The sequence below is a fragment of the Sapajus apella genome, unplaced genomic scaffold (assembly GCF_009761245.1).
Source record: "Sapajus apella isolate SASKATOON/1434 unplaced genomic scaffold, GSC_monkey_1.0 scaffold42, whole genome shotgun sequence".
Lineage (NCBI taxonomy): Eukaryota > Metazoa > Chordata > Mammalia > Primates > Cebidae > Sapajus > Sapajus apella.
This window is the reverse complement of record NW_022436982.1, coordinates 12,516,751-12,535,401: the sequence shown is the minus strand read 5'-3', so window position 1 is coordinate 12,535,401 and position 18,651 is coordinate 12,516,751. Positions and strand designations below refer to the sequence as shown.

The following is an 18,651-nucleotide window of genomic DNA, read 5'->3' as shown; positions in this document are numbered from 1 at the left end:
ACCTGGGTGGTTATTTTATACCAGTAATTATTAGAATTGTTTATTTTGTTGATCACATTTCAGATTCTCAAAATAACTACCAAATGTTAATTTTATTTTGCCAACTACATAAAATAGTCAAGATATTTTCTTGTCATTTTGTGAACACATCTACACATTTGTAGGTGAGGCACAAATTGGTGAAAATATTGGATAATTCTCAAATTTCACAAATTGGTGAAAATATTGGATAATTCCCAAATTTCTCAATTTGAGAATTGTAGGAGACCATAAAAAAAAATCAGTGTATTATAAGTAAAGTGTAGGGCTTTCTAGAAAATATGTGATGGTTCAGTACATGCAATTTCCACAGGCATGTAATGCTGTGGCTGAGGAGGTGGAGTTTGAAGTCTGACAAAGGTTTTGAAACCTAGATTTGCCTTTTATTTACTAGATTGTTTTAGTTACATACACTCCATTAGCATGTGGTTTTTTTTGGTAAATGAGATTATGGTGGGGGATTAAATAAATCCTTCAGAAAGGGGAAAATAATTTGTAGTTGCTATCACCATCATCATCATTTTTGATAAAGACTAAACGCAGCCTGTGTGATTTGTCTGTCAGGTTCTTGGTGGTCATGATCAGAGCAACACTGAAATATTTAATTAGTAATCAGTTCAAGATTAATGTGCCATAAGAAAATAAAGGCAGCATCAAGGAATGTGTTCTCTATCCTCAAACAAATGTAAAGAATAAAGACTATTTGAATGTTTATTCAAATAACCATGATAACCTGAGATCTCTTCATCATTACATCATTCTCATAGCACCTGTGATACATTAGATTGTGACCCAATATTTCAAGTATAAATCATATAGGACTTGATAAAATTATCAAGTATAATTATTAACACTTTCTCTAAAAGAGGATCTAATATCTGTACTCAGAGATAAAATCACAGACATTGAATCAAGGAGAGGAGGAAAATGATGGCCTCATTTTGGCCCCATTTAAGAAAGGCACAAGGGCATAAATGAGAGAAAGAAATTCACAAGAAGTAGGAGGAGCCTACAAGAAAGAATATGCAGTTGTTTGGGGGGAAAAAAAGGCATTTGCTTAGAAGGAGCTACCATGATAAGAATGATTCATGGAGTGAATGGTTAAAGAGCATTTAATTTTTATGTCTGTTTGCTTGTTTCTAAAGCATCCCAATAGTTCAATGAGCATCAACATCTTTTTAATATCTCTGTTTACTCAACTAGTTTTACTTTCAACTAGAGTCTACTAATGCCACCAAATAAATATCTTCCAAACCTATGATCTCTCTCTTTTCGTATAAATAACTATGTCCTGATGGGTTTACTTGACTCATTCCTACTATAAGGTACACATTCAAACTTCTACCCAGTTTTCAAAGGGCATCTGGAAGAGTACTTTTAATACATGTTTGGTTACATCAATGCACTGCTTGAAACATTTCAATGTTTCCAACGATAATTTCTGTGAATTACAATCCCCTAATTTCTTGCAAAGATTTTTGTATAATGTAACCTCTACTTCCTACTCCAACTTCTGCTCTCCTGTCTCCTTCTGTGCCTGCCTCTCCTCCACCTCTGTGTACTTAAATCTTCTTTCAGTCCCTTGTTCGTACATCATCCCTCTGGCCACCAGTTGGAGTAGGAAGTAGAGGTTATATTATAAAAGCTTTCATATCTGCCGCTCCCTGTTTCTGACACTTTGACTACCATGCCTTTACTTAGCTAGTTCCCACAGATCCTTGAGATGCCAGCTTAGCAGTCACTAATTCTGGAAGCTTTCCCAGTCCCACACAAGTCCTACATGCTCCTAGAATCCTATGCTTTCCCTATCACAGCCATTAGCATTACTTTCATTGAATGTTCACTTGCCCACTAGACTAGAAGCTCTGTCATTTTCTGGAAGCAGGAAATATGTCTACTTTTTTCATTGTGCCTGGCACATTTCATCGTGTCAGCAAATAGAAAGTATATTCACTACTTGTTGAAGTTTCAAGATAAATTATTCCATATTTTAGTTTCTAGTTCATGCAACTGCTAAAATTGAATCAACAACCATTGGACATAACTTTTGCAAGAAACATAAGTAAAACTGAATTAGTTCCAGCTATAAAATCTGCTGAAGTGTTTTGTGCATCTTTTTCATAGCCCTAGAAAGGGTTCCTACTGATTACTTACCCTATAAGATGGGTCATCTTTGCCAGAGTGCTCCGCTACAGAAATAACACAGTTGTTTTATTTACCAATATATTCACTAAATAAGTACATTACTTGATATAGATATACTCAAAATATTTTATGAAGCAATGAAATAAATAAAACCAATTATGTTCTTTTTGAAATTGAAGGCAGATTCAAGGATTAAGAACACTTTGTGTCTTTTCAAGAGGTTAAGACCCAATATTAATAGTTAAGATTTAACTTCCTCCTATCCTCCACAAGCAAAAGAAACCAGAAGGCAAAACTGACCATATTTATAAAGAATAAAATTTGAAGACAAGTATCATGAGATACATTGTAATTGTTACAAACTAAAAATGTAATTTCCTTATATTCAGAAGTACTGTACAATTTCTTCTTATTGAAAAAGTCTAACAAAAATGAGTCAATACATTTTATTACAGAAGCAGAAGAAAAGTCTTTGAATTGAACTTGAAGTGACATATTAATAGAGACCCAATTGACCAAAATGAGGTTTATGTCTAAGTCTCTTTTTCAATCTTCTGAGTTTTCTGATAAGCCTACTAACACAGAGAAATAACTTACTGATTTTTACTTCTTAATTACTGGTAGGACAATGCCCAATGTACCAATGGGCAGAGCAGCTATGTACTTTCTTTTTCAGATAGAGACTGGTCCCTCAGGAATAACCCTTCACAGACAGGTTGGAGTTTTCCTACTGAAGGTCTCTTCCATTTTCAGTTTTACTTTCCTTTTTTTTTTCTTTCTTCTTTCCCTTCCTTCCTTCTTTTCTTTTCTTTTCTTTTTCTTGATAGAGTCTTTTTCTGCCATCCAGGCTGGAGTGCAATGGCGTGATCTCTGTTCACTGCAACCTCTGCCTCCCAGGTTCAAGCAATTCTCTTGCCTCAGCCTCCCAAGTAGCTGAGATTACAGGCACCTGCCACCATGCCAGGCTAAATTTTTTTTGTGTGTGTATTTTATTAGAGATGGGGTTTCACCAAGTGGCAAGGCTGGTTTCGAACTCCTGACCTCAAGTTGTCTGCCTACCTCACCTCCCAAAGTGCTAGGATTACAGGGATGAGCCACTGTGCCCAGCCCATTTTTACTTACTAAATTGCACTGAATACACATTTCCTCACCTCTCTCCATCTGCCTTTTAAGGGCTAATGCACTAGATTTGATTTCTTCCATGTTTCCTTACAGGAGACACAATTTACAATCTACAGATAACAGGGCATAAAACTGGCATACCAAGAGTTAAGTCATCCAGTCTTCATTCTGTCACTAAAAATGTGTTCACTGCATATGTGTGACAAACAATGTGCTTGGCAATGTGTATTAAAGAATAATAAGATAGGATGATGACAGCCCTCCAGGGAGCAAAAGCTAGACATTAAAGACACGATTATGATTAATTAGCACTAGCATTCTCAGTACAGCCAAGAGGAAGTACCGAGAGCAAATAAAGGGGAATTGGGAGGCAGTAGAAAGCTCTACTTTCTGACAAAATCCGTGACGCTTAGCAAGTTAAACATCAGATTTTCCTTTCCTCGTTGGAAAAATTGAGATTATTTTAGTAGTTGTCATTTTAGAAACTGTAAAGGTCAAATGAAATAAAGTTTGGAAATTACTGGCTGAGAATCTGAACATAGTAAATTATAGTGATACGGTTTGGCTGTGTCCCCACCCAAAACTCACCTTGAATCGTAGTAATCCCCACATGGCAAGAGCAGAGCCAGGTGGAGATAATTGAATCATGGAGGCGGTTTCTCCCATACTGTTCTCGCGGTAGTGAATAAGTCTCACAAGAACCGATGGTTTCATAAATGGGAGTTCCCTCCCTGCACAAACTTTCTCTTGCCCGCCACCATGTGACCTAACTTTGCTCCTCATTCGCTGTCTGCCGTGATTGTGAGGCCTCCCCAGCCATGTGGAACTGTGAGTCAATTAAACCTCTTTTCTTTATAAATTATTCAGTCTTGGGTATGTCTTTATTAGCAGCTTGAGAACCAAGTAATACAGATAGCAACCTTTAGTATAAATATAATCTATATAGTTTGCATTTGTAAACTTAAGTTTACAAATGTTTAAGTTTACAGGAGGGCGCCTCCCTCCTGGCCCAGTGCGCAGCGTCCCCAGCCCCGGGTGCTCCCAGGACCCGCCCTCTCGCCCTAGAGTCCAGTGTGTCCCCTTCCCCAAGCCTTCCCCGCCCCGCACCCCCACACAAACGGAATCCTGAAGATTAAACCCGTGTGCTCTCGAGTCCTCAAGCCCCAGAATCAACTGGTCCTTCTGTAAAAATAAGCCTGGCTGAAGTCTGTGTGGGGAATAAAGCCCCAAACCCAAGGGAAAATTCCGAAAATGAAAGGTGCCCTGCTGGCTACCTGAGGAGGATGTCTCGGGGGAGACCACGGCGGGGCTGCCTCCTCAGCAGCAAAGGAGATTTTTTTACTCAGGTTGAAGCTGCACAAAGTTGACGCGACAAGCCTCAACGACGTTTCCCTGGGGCTGCGCGACGCCCCGAAACTCAAACCCGCCAAGAACGCGGTTCCCAAATGCTGGGCGTCAGGAAAGGCCATTGCGGCCCCTTGCGGCGGCCTTGGTGCGCAGCGAGGGGAGCAGCGCTCTTTGCGTAGCGGGCCCGCGTCCCCTAGCGGCAGGCTAGTGAATTTCTGAAATCGCAGTGGCCCGCATCTCCCTGCTAATGGCGGGAGTCATCATGCTCATCTTCAGTGCTGCCGGCTGACTTAGCAAGACAAACCTGGGAGCCATGGCTAGAAAACAAGGAAGGCGGGAGGAAACGGTGCTATTCACACAGCTGAAAATATCCCCTTTCGGTCATGCCTAATGATAGAACCTAAAGTTTCTAGGAAAAAAGGAAGTATCACCCAAATCCAGAAGACAGGAGCCATCCGTTTCCACCATCAGCAGCTCCTGCAGATCTTTAGCCTCTTCCCCAGGGAGGACACTTTGGCTGCTTGACATAAGATCCTCCTCGGTAAAGAACTCTACAGCCTTGATCACAACCTGGAACAACTGCAGCTGACAAAAATAAATTCCTACAAAAGTAGAAAATCTATCTTGTTCCTATTTGGGAATTGCTGTCTGGAAATATTTCCAAAGAATCATTACCTACGTGAAGTAAAGAGAATAAGGCCCCTATGCCTGGGAGGTTGTCAGAGAGAAGATTGAAGTGTGTTTTTCCCTTGTTAACAATCCTCAAAGAAAAGACAGCAAATAAACAGGAAAGTTATTATATATTCATGAACCTCTCTAATCAATTACATTACAGTTTCCTGAGCCAAAAAAGCAATGTCATCTCAGATTTTTTAACCAGCTCAAAAAATCTGAAGCCAGTCACTAGATTATATCAAAATTATATTGTGTATCACAGTTTTGCAAAAAATGTTTGCAGAAAAGAGCATGTATTATTTTCCTAAGGTGATCACTTATGATTTTATTTATCTGCTTAAATCTTTAAGGGGTACTTGCTGTTTCCTAAGTCGGAAATTCTATTTTTTATGGAAAAATTTCTTCAGGATAGTATTTTAAAAGACTTTTGTCAGTTAAGTTGATGCTATCTGCTGTAACAGATAAATAGAAAATAATTAGTAATTAGATCAATATGCAAATTCACCTTTCCTTCCTATAAAAGCTCAGTGCAGGACTTCCTGCTCAGATGACTCTGGTTGGCTGTTTTCTGAAGATGATTCAGGGATCTGAGTACCTTTTATTTTGTGGCTTTGCTATCTTCAACATATAACCCCAAATGTGGCTGTGGTGCTTGAGTCTATTTTAGTCAATTGCAAAGATTAAACTATGATACATCATATGGAGATGTTTTCATAGGCCCAGATGTTATAGGACAAAAATCTCTTTCAACCAAATTAACTTGGGCTGGATTTATTCTCATAGGATACTAAGATGAAAAGAAATTGTGAAAGGGAGTCCAGTTGGGTGATTAGTGGGAAAAGGAGGCAAGTTCTTTGAATAAGATTAATCTTCATTTTTATAATATTTGTACAAATGCAATGTTTAGGGGGAAAAAAATGTTTTTGCTATCATACTTTATTAAAACATCTGTTCCAAAATCTGATTCCACAATTCAAATTCAGGGAAGTGAACACAGATGTCGTTCATTAGAGTTTATGGCATCATTGACTGTTTGAAAGAAGTATTTAAATTGGGTCCCAAAGGCATTGGCTAAAGTTTTAAAAAGGTCAAGAATATGGGAATAAGGCCTTGGATCACTTGTAATATTGAAATTCTTTCTTTATTGTCTGAAGAGACAAGGAAACTATGCCAGGTATCTCTGCAGGTACTTGAAGACCACCGAAAGAAAAGTGGAGAGTGAGTCTTCCATTTGTCCAAGTCATTATTTCTCATTCAGATATTCTAATTATTAAACACTGAAACTTGAAAATGATTCTACAATCAATTGGCTGTTCTTTCTTTGAATATTCCACATAATTTTCAGTGAAAACTCCCCATGAAGAACCTTGAAGAATTTACAAAATATCTTTTATTTTCCTTTCAAATTATGTATCTAAGATGTATTGGTATTATTCTTTCCTCTAGTATTATAGTGATTACTCTTTTTCATGAATATTGACTGAGCACCTGAAATGATAGGGACTGGGCAAAGGTGCCAGGGAACAAGTTTGGATAAGATTCTGTCTCCGCCATAAATATCCTGTGGACCCCTGGTAACCTATTCTAAAGAGAAGATGGCTCAGATAACTGAAGGTGACATCTCTGACAGCTAAAAGAATTATAACCATGCATAAAGAAGAATAACACTGCCAGGCAAAAACATCTGACCAAAGACACAAAATCCAAAATCTTGGTTTTTCCACCTGAAGTGTCACTTTGAATACTACATGCCACATTTTGGAAATCAAACAGAAATGGACCCCATTATCACATGGAAAATGGATGGAGATAACAAGAAGCAAATAATCATTCATTTATTTTTTGTGTGAGGAGAATCTTTTTAAAAAAAATCACTGAATATGGCTACATAATTATCACATTATTTAAGACACACCAAAAAATAAATAAATAAAAGGCCAAATGGAAGGAACAAAGGCATAGTTTTCTCCAATTCTATGCCCATTTTTACCAGGCATCTTTCCACCTAGGCAAACACATTCTTTTTTCCAACACCTTTTCTTTAGTTCGCTACATATATTGCCCATCATGTTTGCCCAGTTTCTCAAAACAAGTGGTAAAATTAACTCAGCAGCAAACTCTGCTGGCCTGCAACATAAATGGCATCAACCAGCTGGCAAGTCAGGTAACTCAGAGACTTTGGCATCACAGTCCTCCTTCTATAATGCACTTGACTCTTCTCATTTCTCCAGAGTACCTCCATTCCCACCTTCAATCCCTTTAGTGAGCCCTTCTAGATGTGGTCTCCCTGAGCTCTGAGCATTAGCTCATTGGTTTAGTTCTGACTTAGCTCATGTCTCTATCTCGTCATGACTTATCTTAGACTTGTGCTAAGATAACATCGAAAGCCTTAAGGATATTTGAATAAAAGGATAGAAATATACAGAGTTTTACAGAGTTGTTTATGAATATATTACTAGGGTGAACAAAGAATTTTGCAACTACATTCAAGTTTATGAATATATGTTCTCAAGAAAACAAAACTAGTATATAACATGTAAATAAATTGGGGGCCATCTTCATTATAATGTAACATATCAGGCATAGACAAATAGGGTTTTTCAGTGAAAGAGAGGGTGAAGGAGCTGAGAAGAAAGACCATGGCTTTCTTTATATAGGGCTCTACTAAGAAAACATTCATCAGGGTCTAGAAAACAGCTCTAATTCTTATGGCCAGAAATAATTCCCAGGGAGCATGTAAGAACTGAGGATTTAGAGTCAGATGTTTTGAGTTCCAACTGTGGCTCCACAGCTCAATAGCTCCCTGTGCTTCTGTGTTTTCCTTTTGTAAAAGGGGACAATAGTACAACCTGTCAGTGTCTGCTTTGGCCACTGATGTCTCTAGCAACTAAACAGGGATGGGCACATAGTAGATGTTCAATAAATATGAAAAATGAGTGTATTTCTCTTTGAATGAAGTGAAAATAGTTTTTGTAAGTGCTAAGAACAATATCTGATTGATAAGAAATACGATAAAATTTAGTAATTTTTTATTCTTCTTATTAGTGTTATCATTATTGTCCTTTTTATTTAGTCAAGATAAGTTTCCTTTGAAATCATCTATTTCCTGGCTTCTTATTAGAGAGGTACATTAGAGTTCTCTAGAGGGACAGAATTATTTAATTGGATACATTTATATATAAAAAGGAGTTTATTAAGGAGAATTGACTCACATGACCACAAGGTAAAGTCCTACCATAGGCCGTCTGCAGGTTGAGGAGCAAGGAAGCCAGTGGTGGATCAGTTCAAGTCCCAAAACCTCAAAAATAGAGAAGTCGCCAGTACAGCCTTTGGTGTGTGGCCAAAGGCCTGAGAGCCCCTAGAAAATCACTGGTGTAAGTCCAAGAATCCAAAAGCTGAAGAACTTAGAGCTGATTTTGAGGACAGGAAGCATCCATCATGGGAGAAAGATGAAGGCCAGAAGACTAAGCAAGTCTCCTCTTCCACCTTCTACTACCTGCTTCATTCTAGCCATACTGGCAGCTGATTAGATGGTGCCCACCATGATTGACAGTGGGTCTGCCTCTCACAGTCCACTGGCTCAAATATTAATCTCCTTTGCCAATACCCTCACAGACACACCTAGGAACAATACTTTGAATCCTTCAATTCAATCAAGTTGACACTCAGTATTAAACATTACAACATACAGCATAAAAAATACTGATCTTTGGCGTTTATCTATCTACTAGTAGAGAACTTGAGACAATTATACTTGTCCATTCTACAGTGAGAATATTGTGCTCTCACACATTTGCCTTCCTAGTGCACAATGTCTTATGTTTGGTTCATCACCCTCAACTGTCTAGTAAGCCTGAATTCACTAAAGCTGCAAACACCCCCCTGGACCAGTAATGATTACTTTTCATTGAGCTCATGCCCATTTGCTACCTTTGATCTACATCTCTTCCACCATTTTGCTTCTGCTCTTCCCCACTCATTAATGTCCATCTAACCTGGGCTGAATATCTAAGCTATATGTTGTTAGCTTTTTTCTCCAGTGGGATATTACTTCCATTTCTAACTTTTTATCACATTTAGATATAAATTGTTTTCTTTTTATCCTCATTTATTGGGATACAAAAAGCAATAACTTTTGTTTTCAATGAAAAAGGAAATGAGAAAGATATTTGGTGTCTTGCATGCTATGTAAACAATGGTACACCTAATTTACTTTATCATATTTAGATATTATTATTGACCTTAGGTAACAGATGGCTTTTTTAAATGTCATAAGAATGAGCTAGAATTGGGATGACCCCAGCTTCTTTGGGAAACCTGAACATTAATGCAAAAATTGTTTTGAAAAATCAAATTGATGTTTTCTCAATTGTGTATTTTTATTGGGGATGATATTGCTCCTAAGGGTACAAGCCTTAGTTCTTGCAGTGTGAACAAATTGTAAATAGTACATTCATTTATGGCCCCTGAATGCCGAACTCTAACAAAACCTTATCCTTTAGTATTCATTTTTTTTCACTTGGCTTTCTTGTGTATCACAGGAAAATCATTGATACTGAGTTCATGGAATATAAACAAAATGTATGTGAGATCAGTGCTACAAACCAATGTAAAATAGATGGTTGTCATTGGTGGACTTTCTCTCCACTATGTGCTTTAGCACATACCATGTGATATGGTCTCCAATGGCATATGAATAGGCTACCACTGGCTGTCTGGGTATGTAGCTTATGTTTGATCCTCAGTACTTTCAAGTGTATTATATACTTTCATACAAATGCTTTGTATTTTATTGTTATATTGTATAAAACTTTTTCAAACATCAGTACTTACAGCAAGTGCTGAAAAAGAAGTGTTGACTATACCTGGATGAAAATTTAGCAGTTAGTGAAGGTAAAAATTATTTTCTATATGAAGCAAAACTAAACGTTAAGGAAAATAAATATTACAGAAATAATTTAATTTTAAATAGCCTCTGAGCTGTTTTTCAAGATTTTTAAGTATTTTTATTATATTGATATTACATATTTTATATAAGTATTTTTACTAGATTGGTATATTTTTTTTGTGTATTATAACTACATGTTTCAGTTGATTCATTAATATTTATATAAGTACACTAGAAGTCACTCAGTAAATAATTTTCATAAAGTTCAATGTCAATAGCTTTTAAATTTAACTTTTAGCATAAAATTTTTCTTATTATTAATGCTGCATTGCAAAAAGAAGTAAACTATCCACTTCGTTTTTTATGTATAAGGCATGGATAGAAATACAGCACATCCATATATACATATAGTATATCTGTGTTATTAAATTATCAGGAGGGGTTTACGTGGAAAAAAAAATTATCAAACAGGACTCTGGAGGTTGAGAAAGGGAACACAGTAATGAAAAGGAAACTGGTTGAGAAGCACTTCCCCAAGCCGATATAGAAAGTGCATAAAGGGAAGCAAAAAAAAAAGTAGAAAAAAATGCGGTTGCATTCAGAAAATGGAAATTAGTATGTTCCCTATATAAGGCTGTATGCAAACCAAAGTCTTCAGAGATCCTAGAGCCGGAGGTTAAGAGTCATTCATCTGAACCAGCTCAGCAGCATCTGCAACATCTATGATGATCTTGCCCTTGCATTTACTGGTGGCCCTTGTGGTGCTCAGCTACAAGTCATTCAGCTCTCTGGGCTGTGATCTGCCTCAGAACCACAACCTGGGTAACAGGAGGGCCTTGGTGTTCCTAGCACAAATGAGAAGAATCTCTCCTTTCTCCTGCCTGAAGGACAGACATGACTTTGGATTCCCCCAGAAGGAGTTTGATGGCAGCCAGCTCCAGAAGACTCAAGCCATTTTTGTCCTCCATGAGATGATCCAGCAGACCTTCAACCTCTTCAGCACAAAGGACTCATCTGCTGCTTGGGATGAGACCCTTCTAGAAAAATTCTACACTGAACTTTACCAGCAGCTGAATGATCTGGAAGCCTGTGTGATGCAGAAGGTAGGGGTGACAGAGACTCCCCTGATGTACGAGGACTCCATTCTGGCTGTAAGGAAATACTTCCAAAGAATCACTGTATATCTGACAGAGAAGAAACACAGCCCTTGTGCCTGGGAGGTTGTCAGAACAGAAATCATGAGATCCTTCCTCTTCATCAATCAACTTGCAAAAAAGATTGAGGAGTAAGGAATGAGACTTGGTGCAAAATGGAAATGATGCTTACAGACTAACACAGGTGCTGACACTTCCACAAGTTGTGCCACTTCAAAGACTCTTGTTTCTGCTATAACCGTGCCATGAGTTGAATTAAATGTGTCAAGTGTTTTCAGGAGTGTTAAGCAACATCCTGTTGAGGTGTATGGGCACTAGTCCCTTACAGATGACCATAGAGATGGATCTAGTCATCTATTTATTTAAATATTTATTTATTTCACTAGTTATATAGGTTAAATTAGTTTTTCATCTATTTAAATATTTATTTCACTATATAAGTTAAATTAGTTTTGTTCATATTATATCATGTGAACTTTTACAATGTGAATTGTGTGACAAATTATGTTCTTTATATTTATTATTTTGCCTTGTTTATTAAATTTTTACTATGAAATATTCTTTATTTATCCTTTAAAATTGAACTCCAACCCTGGTTGTAAAAACTGATTAAAGAATGGATGGTACAATTCCTTTATCCATCCTTATTACATTCAAAGTATAAGTAAAAATTAACTTTGTCTAAATTTGGTTGTATGTTGCCCTCAAGATAGCTAGGTGAACATAACAAATACAATTCCTGCTCTCTCGTATCTTTGGTTTTTGTAGGGAAAGAAACATAAGAACATTAATCATACTTAATATCAGCTATGTCAAATGCAATAATGAAAAGGAAGAACCAGTGAATTTATCTCCCCACAAGGTAGACCAAGTCATGTGAGGAAATAAAAATAAACCCAGAAATATCCTCTACATGCTGACTGGTTGACATCTAAGCATAAATGTGCACTGCCAAATGGATATAAGAGTTTGCGATTTATAAGGGATGCAATTGCTGGAGGTTCATATGCGGTAACTGAAAGCCCAGAAATGAAGGAGCTCGTGTGGGGAGGGAGAAAATGGCTTAAACATGATTCTGAGGACCTCCCACAGTTAAGAAAGGAAAGAGAAGAGCCACAATGGAAACAGATGGAAAGGACACACATTAGGACAACAGGTGAAAATACTAGGGGAAAATGTTGATTTAAGAAAATTAATGTTCTGAAAAGAGAAATCAGTAGATTCACAGAAGGTGTAAGTTGAAACTGTCCACTCCCTTGGGAAAATGGATGGCACTGGCAACCTTATGAGAGTTGTTATGGTAAAAAAAAGTCAGAAAAAACCGTACTGTAGCAGATAGAAGTATAAATAAGAGAAGTTAGTGACTCTGAAGGGGACAAAAAGTAGACTGTAATGAGGAAAAGAATGTGAATTACATTTTCAGGGCATAGTATTTCCTTTTTTCAGTATATTTTTCTGCATAGATTTCATGTAACTGATGTACAAGCAAACCATATTAATATATGTAATATATTTATTTTTAATCATGATATATGATATACATTAACAATGTATTATTGTTTTAATTGATACTACTTTGAATATTAGTAAGCCGTCTAGCTTATGTTAATTTGCTAGGGAGTAATAGACACTAATTCAATCCTTCACCAAAATAATTAATGATGATAATATATTGACACCTGGAAGTACTGTCCTTATAAGTTGTTACTTAACTTGCATTGTTGTCATACTGGTTTACTACAGTTTTGCTGCAGCTTTATAATCCATCTTAATTTCTTAGTGCTAGATATGACAAGAATTCTTTGTTTTAGGTGAGAAAATCCTGACACCTTGCTTTATTTCATTAACTTGCCATCAGAGTCTCTGTACCTATATCCTGTTTCATACGAAAAAGTTAGAAATTTGTGTGCATTTAAAAATAACCACTATTTTAAAAATTGAACTATTTCTTATGAGCGTACAATTATACACCAAGAATTCTCTTACTTATATAAAATTTAATATCACTGTCAGTTCTTCATTCCATCAAGATTTTATTAGCGTTTGTAATATGACATTTTTCATTGGATTTCTGCCTTTATTATTTTAAAATTTATTGAAAACTTCTTTCTACCATGTACATCAGCTATATCTTTTATCCTAAATATAATTACTACAGAAAATATTAATTTCAAAGTTTATTTGCTTTAAAAGTTTGCTAACCTTATTTTCCTCTATATCACTTTGGTCGTTCTAATAGGGAAAGGTATGCCAAGAAATCTTGTATTGTTTTACATTATTATTATTATTGTACTTTAGGTTCTGGGGTACATGTGCAGATCATGTAGGGTTGTTGCATAGGTGCATATATAACCAGGTGGTTTGCTGCCTCCATTCCCCTACATCTATATCTGGCATTTCTCCCCATGTTATCCCTCCCCACCCTCCCCACCCCCTGCTGTCCCTTCCCTAGCACCCCAATCAACTGCCCCCAGTGTGTGATGCTCCTCTCCCTGAGTCCACGTGTTCTCATTGTTCAACACCTGCCTATGAGTGAGAACATGTGGTTTTTGTTTTTCTGTTCTTGGGTCAGTTTGCTGAGAATGATGGTTTCCAGATTCATCCAAGTCCCTACAAAGGACACGAACTCATCATTTTTTATGGCTGTGTAGTGTTCCGTATGTGACACATTTTCTTTGTCCAGTCTATCATCGATGGGCATTTGGGTTGGTTCCAGGTCTTTGTTATTGTATACAGTGCCGCAGTAAACATACGTGTGCATGTGTCTTTATAATAGAATGATTTATAATCCTTTGGGATTATACCCAGTAATGTGATTGCTGGTTCAAATGAAATTTGGATCCTTGAGGAATTGCCACACTGTCTTCCACAATGGTTGAACTAATTTGCACTCCCACCGACAGTATAAGAGTGTTCCTATTTCTCCACATCCTCTCCAGCATCTGTTGTCTCTAGATTTTTTAATGATCGCCATTCTAACTGGTGTGAGGTGATACCTCAATGTGATTTTGATTTGCGTTTCTCTAACGACGAGTGATGATGAGCATTGTTTTATATGTTTGTTGGCCTCATACATGTCTTCTTTTGAGAAGTGTCTGTTCATATCCTTCGCCCACTTTTGAATGGGTTTGTTTGATTTTTCTTGTAAATCTGTTTTAGTTCTTTGTAAATTCTGGATATCAGCCCTTTGTCAGATGGGTAGATTGCAAAACTTTTTTCAACACCAAAATCAATGGCAACAAAAGCCAAGATAGACAAATGGGATCTAATTAAACTTCAGAGCTTCTATACAGCAAAAGAAACAATCATTAGAGTGAACCAGCAACCAACAGAATGTTTTACATCATTAATGTATTCTTCCTAATTAAATTTGTATTTCATCTAATATGTAGAACATTAATTTCATGAAAACCACAGTTTCTTCAGGATGCACAAATAACCAAATTGCAATAAATGTAATATTTAGGGAAAGTTTTCTTGTAAGACAGAAGAGTAAAACTGGATCAATTAAGTTTTATCCACTATCAGGTAAAAAATAGGTAAAAGCTGGTCCCTCAAAAAATACAATAGCATGCAACAATTAAAAGAAGACCATGGAGCAAGACATCTGTTTAATTTTGGAATCCAAGCTTTTTAAAAAACTCAATAGCAATCTAACATATGAAACTTTTAATATTGCCCATAATATGTAATATAGATTCTGACAGCAATTCTGTGTGATCTAAGGAAATTCACGTAATTTCTCTGAACCTTAGTCTTTTTAGGTAAATATAGGGTAGAAAATATTTATAGTTGTGAATGTTAAACAAACATTTAAAAACACTTAAAAGTATTTCTCATTGGAAGCTTAAAATACAGTTAATCATTTTATTATCTTGGCACACATATAAATATCAGAGTAGAGAACTAACTCTCCCCCACTCCTCAGTAACTACCTACAAAAATATGAGTCTAAAAAATGCCATTCTGGGAAGTGTTCCAGAGAACAGTGTAAAATAATCACCCTTAAGATGGGAGAAAAATCTGGTTTATATATTCAGTCAGGAAAATGCAGCTTGTAGAAATATCTGGAAGAGAAGTTAGTCACCTAAACTGAAGTGAAATTGACCTGTATGTAGTACTAATTTTTCAGTTCTGATATCTGACATACTTCCGTCCTCCCCCCGCCCCATTTTTCTGGATCCCATTTTTCACTCCCATATCATTTAGTTTCCTTTGTCTTCCTTTAGAAATCTCTACTGTGCGCTCTTCCTCACTCCTCATTAACCTTCTCTGCCTCTTCATACAGCTGGTTTCTGCTCCCTTGCAGGTTTTGTTCATCAGTTTCCCTTTAAGAGTACAAAGCCAGCAATTAAAGGTAAAAGGTGAGTGTAAGTTTTAGTTTTTCCAGAAACCTGTATATAAGAAGCTCTTTTTCTTTTCTTTTGTTGAATACTTCTGAAAACAAGGGATTGCCCCTGTTACAGTGATATAACAGTAGCTGTAGGAAAAGGGGGAAAAATGGAAGATTTTACTTGGGGCCTACTACAACATTAACAGGGGCAGGCAGCCACCTACTGCCATGATGACCCAAGACAGCAGCCAGGTTTGTTGGGAGCAGGCTGTTCTGTTTATGCAGAAGTGTGTCCCTGGCAGGAGATTTTTCTTCCTAGGTAAAAAGGGCTCTTTCTCAGAAAGAACTCTTCAGGGAAGCAGGCCACTTTTTGGCCCAGGGCAGATCCATAAATGCTGTTCGAGAGCCAAGTCCTGAAATCAGGAGCCCCAAGAGCACAGTTGGTGTTCCATGCCCTGTTGGCAACCTGGTACCTAAGGTTTAAGGCAAAATCCCTTCACTTTTCTGTCTGCTTAAGCTGGGAATGTGCTGGTTCTCATTTGAAGCCAGCATGTCTCAGAGTGTCATCAAGGTCTGTGGTGTACTACTTGGATATTGCTGCTGCTTCCACAGGGCTCAAGGGTTCTTTAGGAAGTAGATAATGAATCTTCCCTGAACTGGGTCCTTCTGTTGAAGGCAGTAGGCTGTCTTCTGGCCCAGGTTGTGCCTAGAAATGTTATCTGGGAACTAGGGTCTGGAATGGGTGACTGATGACCCTGAATGGTACCCTATCCACTGTGGCTGAACTGGTATCCAAGATGCAAGATCAAGTCCTCTTTACCCTTCTGATATGGTTTGACTGTGTCCCCACACAAATCTCAACTTGAAATGTATCTCCCAGAACTCTCACGTGTTGTAGGAGGGATGCAGGGGAAGGTCATTGAATCATGGAGTCTATCTTTCCCATGCTATTCTTGTGATAGTGAATACGTGTCACGAGATCTGATGGGTTTATCAGGGGTTTACACTTTTGCTTCTTCCTTATTTTTCTCTTGCCACCACCACGTAAGAAGTGCCATTTTTCTCCCGCCACTATTCTGAGGCCTCCCCAGCCATCTGGAACTGTAAGTCCAATTAAACTTCTTTTTGTTCTCAGTTTTGGCTATGTCTTTATCAGCAACATGGAAACAAACTAATACAGTAAATTTGTACCAGGAATGGAGCATTGCTGAAAGATTTCTGAACATGCGGAATCAACCTTGAAACTGGGTAACAAGCAGAGGTTGGAACAGTTTGAAGGGCTCAGAAGAAGACAGGAAAATGTGGGAAAGTTTGGTACTTCCTAGAGACTTGTTGAATGGCTTTGCCCAAAATGCTGATAATGACATGGACAATAAGATTCAGGTTGAGGTGTTCTCAGGTGGAGATGAGGAACTTGTTGGAAACCGGAGCAAAGGTATGTTTTAGCAAACATACAAGAGTATGTTTTAGCAAAAAGGCTGGTAACATTTTCCCCCTGCCCTAGAGATTTATAGAACTTTGAACCTGGGTGTGATGATTTAGGGTATCTGGTGGAAGAAATTTCTACGCACCGAAGCATTCAAGAGGTGACTTTGGTACTGTTAAAGGCATTCAGTTTAAAAAAAAAAAAAAAAAAGAGAGAGAGAGAAACAGCATAAAAGTTCAGAAAATTTGCAGCCTGACAATGCAATAGAAAAGAAAAACCTGTTTTCTGGGGAGAAATTCAAGCTGGCTTCACAAATCTGCATAAGTAGCAAGGAGGCTCATGTTAATCCCCAAGACCTTGGGGTAAATGTCTCCAGGGGATGTCAGAGATTTTCATGGCAGCCCCTCTCATCACAAGCCTGGAGGCCCAGGAGGAGAAAGTGGTTTCATGGGCTCTGCCCAGAGTCCCTGTGCTGTGTATAGCCTAGGGACTTGGTGCCGTGTGTCCCAGCTGCTCTAGTCATGGCTGAAAGGAGCCAACATAGAGCTTGGGCTATGACTTCAGAGAGTAGAACCCCAAACCTTTGCAGCTTCCATGTGTTGTTGAGCCTGAGGGTACACAGAAGTCAAGAATTGAGGTTTGGGAACCTCTACATGGATTTCAGAAGATATATGGAAATGCCTGGATTCCCAGGCAAAGTTTGCTGCACGGATGAAGCCCTCATGGAGAACATTTGCTAGGGCAGTGTGGAAGGGTAATGTGGGGTTGGGACCCCCACACAGAGTCTCTACTGGGGCATTGCCTAGTGGAGCCTTGAGAAGAGGGCCACCATCCTCCAGACCCGAGAATGGTAGATCTAATGACAACTTCCACCATGCACCTGGAAAATCCAGAGACACTCAATGCCAGCCTAGGAAGGCAGCCAGGAGGTAGGCTGTACCCTTCAAAGCCATAGGAGCGGAGCTGCCAAAGAACATGGGAACCCACCTTTTGCATTAGCAAAAGACCTGAATTTAAGACCTGGAGTCAAAGGAGACCATTTTGGAGCTTTAACATTTGACTGCCCCACTGGATTTTGGACATGCGTGGGCCCTGCAGCCCCTTTGTTTTGGTCAATTTCTCTCATTTGAAGTGGCTGTACTTACCCATTACTGGTACCTCCATTGTATCTAGGAAGTAACTAGCTTGCTTTTGATTTTAGAAGCTCATAGGTGGAAGGGACTTGCCTTGTCTCAGTGAGACTTTGGACTGTGGACTTTTAGGTTAATGCTGAAATGAGTTAAGACTGTTGGGAAGGCATGATTGATTTTGAAATGTGAGGACATGAGATTTGGAGGACCCAGGGGCAAAATGATATGGTTTGGCTGTGTCCCTACCAAATCTCCACTTGAACTGTGTGTCTCAGAATTCTCACCTGTTTTGGGAGGGACCCGGGGGAGGTATTGAATCATGGGGGCCCGTCTTTTCCATGTTATTCTTGTAATAGTAAATAAGTCTCATGAGATCTGATGGGTTTATCTAG

The 18,651-nt window shown here is 38.1% G+C and overlaps 1 protein-coding gene across 1 annotated transcript; it reads left to right on the top strand.

The window, feature by feature from the left end:
* The first annotated feature begins 10,837 nt into the window (after nt 1-10,837).
* Nucleotides 10,838-11,999, top strand: LOC116566083 (interferon alpha-8-like). The gene has a single exon (XM_032300066.1). It carries the CDS (start codon nt 10,939-10,941, stop codon nt 11,503-11,505), a length of 567 nt encoding a protein of 188 aa, XP_032155957.1. The 5' UTR covers nt 10,838-10,938; the 3' UTR covers nt 11,506-11,999.
* Nucleotides 12,000-18,651: the final 6,652 nt, after the last annotated feature.